Below are 722 nucleotides of genomic sequence, written 5' to 3'. Positions count from 1 at the left end.
GCCCTTGCTTGCCAGCCCCCGTCTCGCTGAAGAAGGTGTTGAAGGAGTCATCCCCCCCTCCGATGGTCTTGTCGCTGGGCATCTGCCCATCGGGCTGGATGCCATGCTCCAGGCAGTACAGCTCCCAGCAGGCATTGCCGATCTGCACACCCGCTTGGCCCACGTGGATGGAGATGCACTCACGCTGGAGGGGACACACAGGACTTTGGGTCACCCATTTGTCTCCTCTTTATCCCACCTAGCACCCCCCAGGCTGGCTCTGAGCTGGGAAGGGCCTGTCCCCAGGATTGTATAGGGCCAGATCCTGCCCAAACGTCCCCACTGTGCTGCGTTTGGGCATGAGCACAGGGAGTGCTCAATCCGGGGGGGTCCCATCCTTCCTCATCCAGAATTTGGGATGCTTCCTGCTGGGAAGAGACCAAATGGGGGGAGGGGGGGCACATGCTCAGCACCCACCACCTTCAGTGATGCCCGTGTCACCACAACCTTCAGCCGAGCACTGCTGAGGTCAAGCAAGGGTGGAAGAGGAAGGTGTGGAAGGACACCCGTGTTTGGGGACAGATTGGAGCCACCAGTGGGCACAGCCCCGGGGGTCCCATTCACCCGCAGCTGCCTCCATCTGCTCCCAAATGGCGCCCAGGGAGGACATTTTCCAGGCTGGCAGCACGGGCAGGGCGAGGCTGGGGAGGAGGAAGCAAAGGCAGCAGCAGCAGGGACGAGAC

The 722-nt window shown here is 62.0% G+C and overlaps 1 protein-coding gene across 1 annotated transcript in view; it reads right to left on the bottom strand.

Moving 5' to 3' along the window:
* Positions 1–184, bottom strand: part of LOC103803716 (tubulin alpha chain-like) — a gene marked incomplete at both ends in the record, with an annotated part of 873 nt that extends 689 nt beyond the window's left edge. The window contains one exon of the mRNA XM_009076289.1: positions 1–184. This exon is cut by the window's left edge and continues 27 nt beyond it. Within this exon, the coding sequence (XP_009074537.1) occupies positions 1–184 (184 nt within the window).
* Positions 185–722: the final 538 nt, after the last annotated feature.

Source organism: Acanthisitta chloris, unplaced genomic scaffold (assembly GCF_000695815.1).
Source record: "Acanthisitta chloris isolate BGI_N310 unplaced genomic scaffold, ASM69581v1 scaffold25086, whole genome shotgun sequence".
Taxonomy (NCBI): Eukaryota; Metazoa; Chordata; class Aves; order Passeriformes; family Acanthisittidae; genus Acanthisitta; species Acanthisitta chloris.
This window is presented reverse-complemented; position numbering and strand designations above follow the sequence as displayed.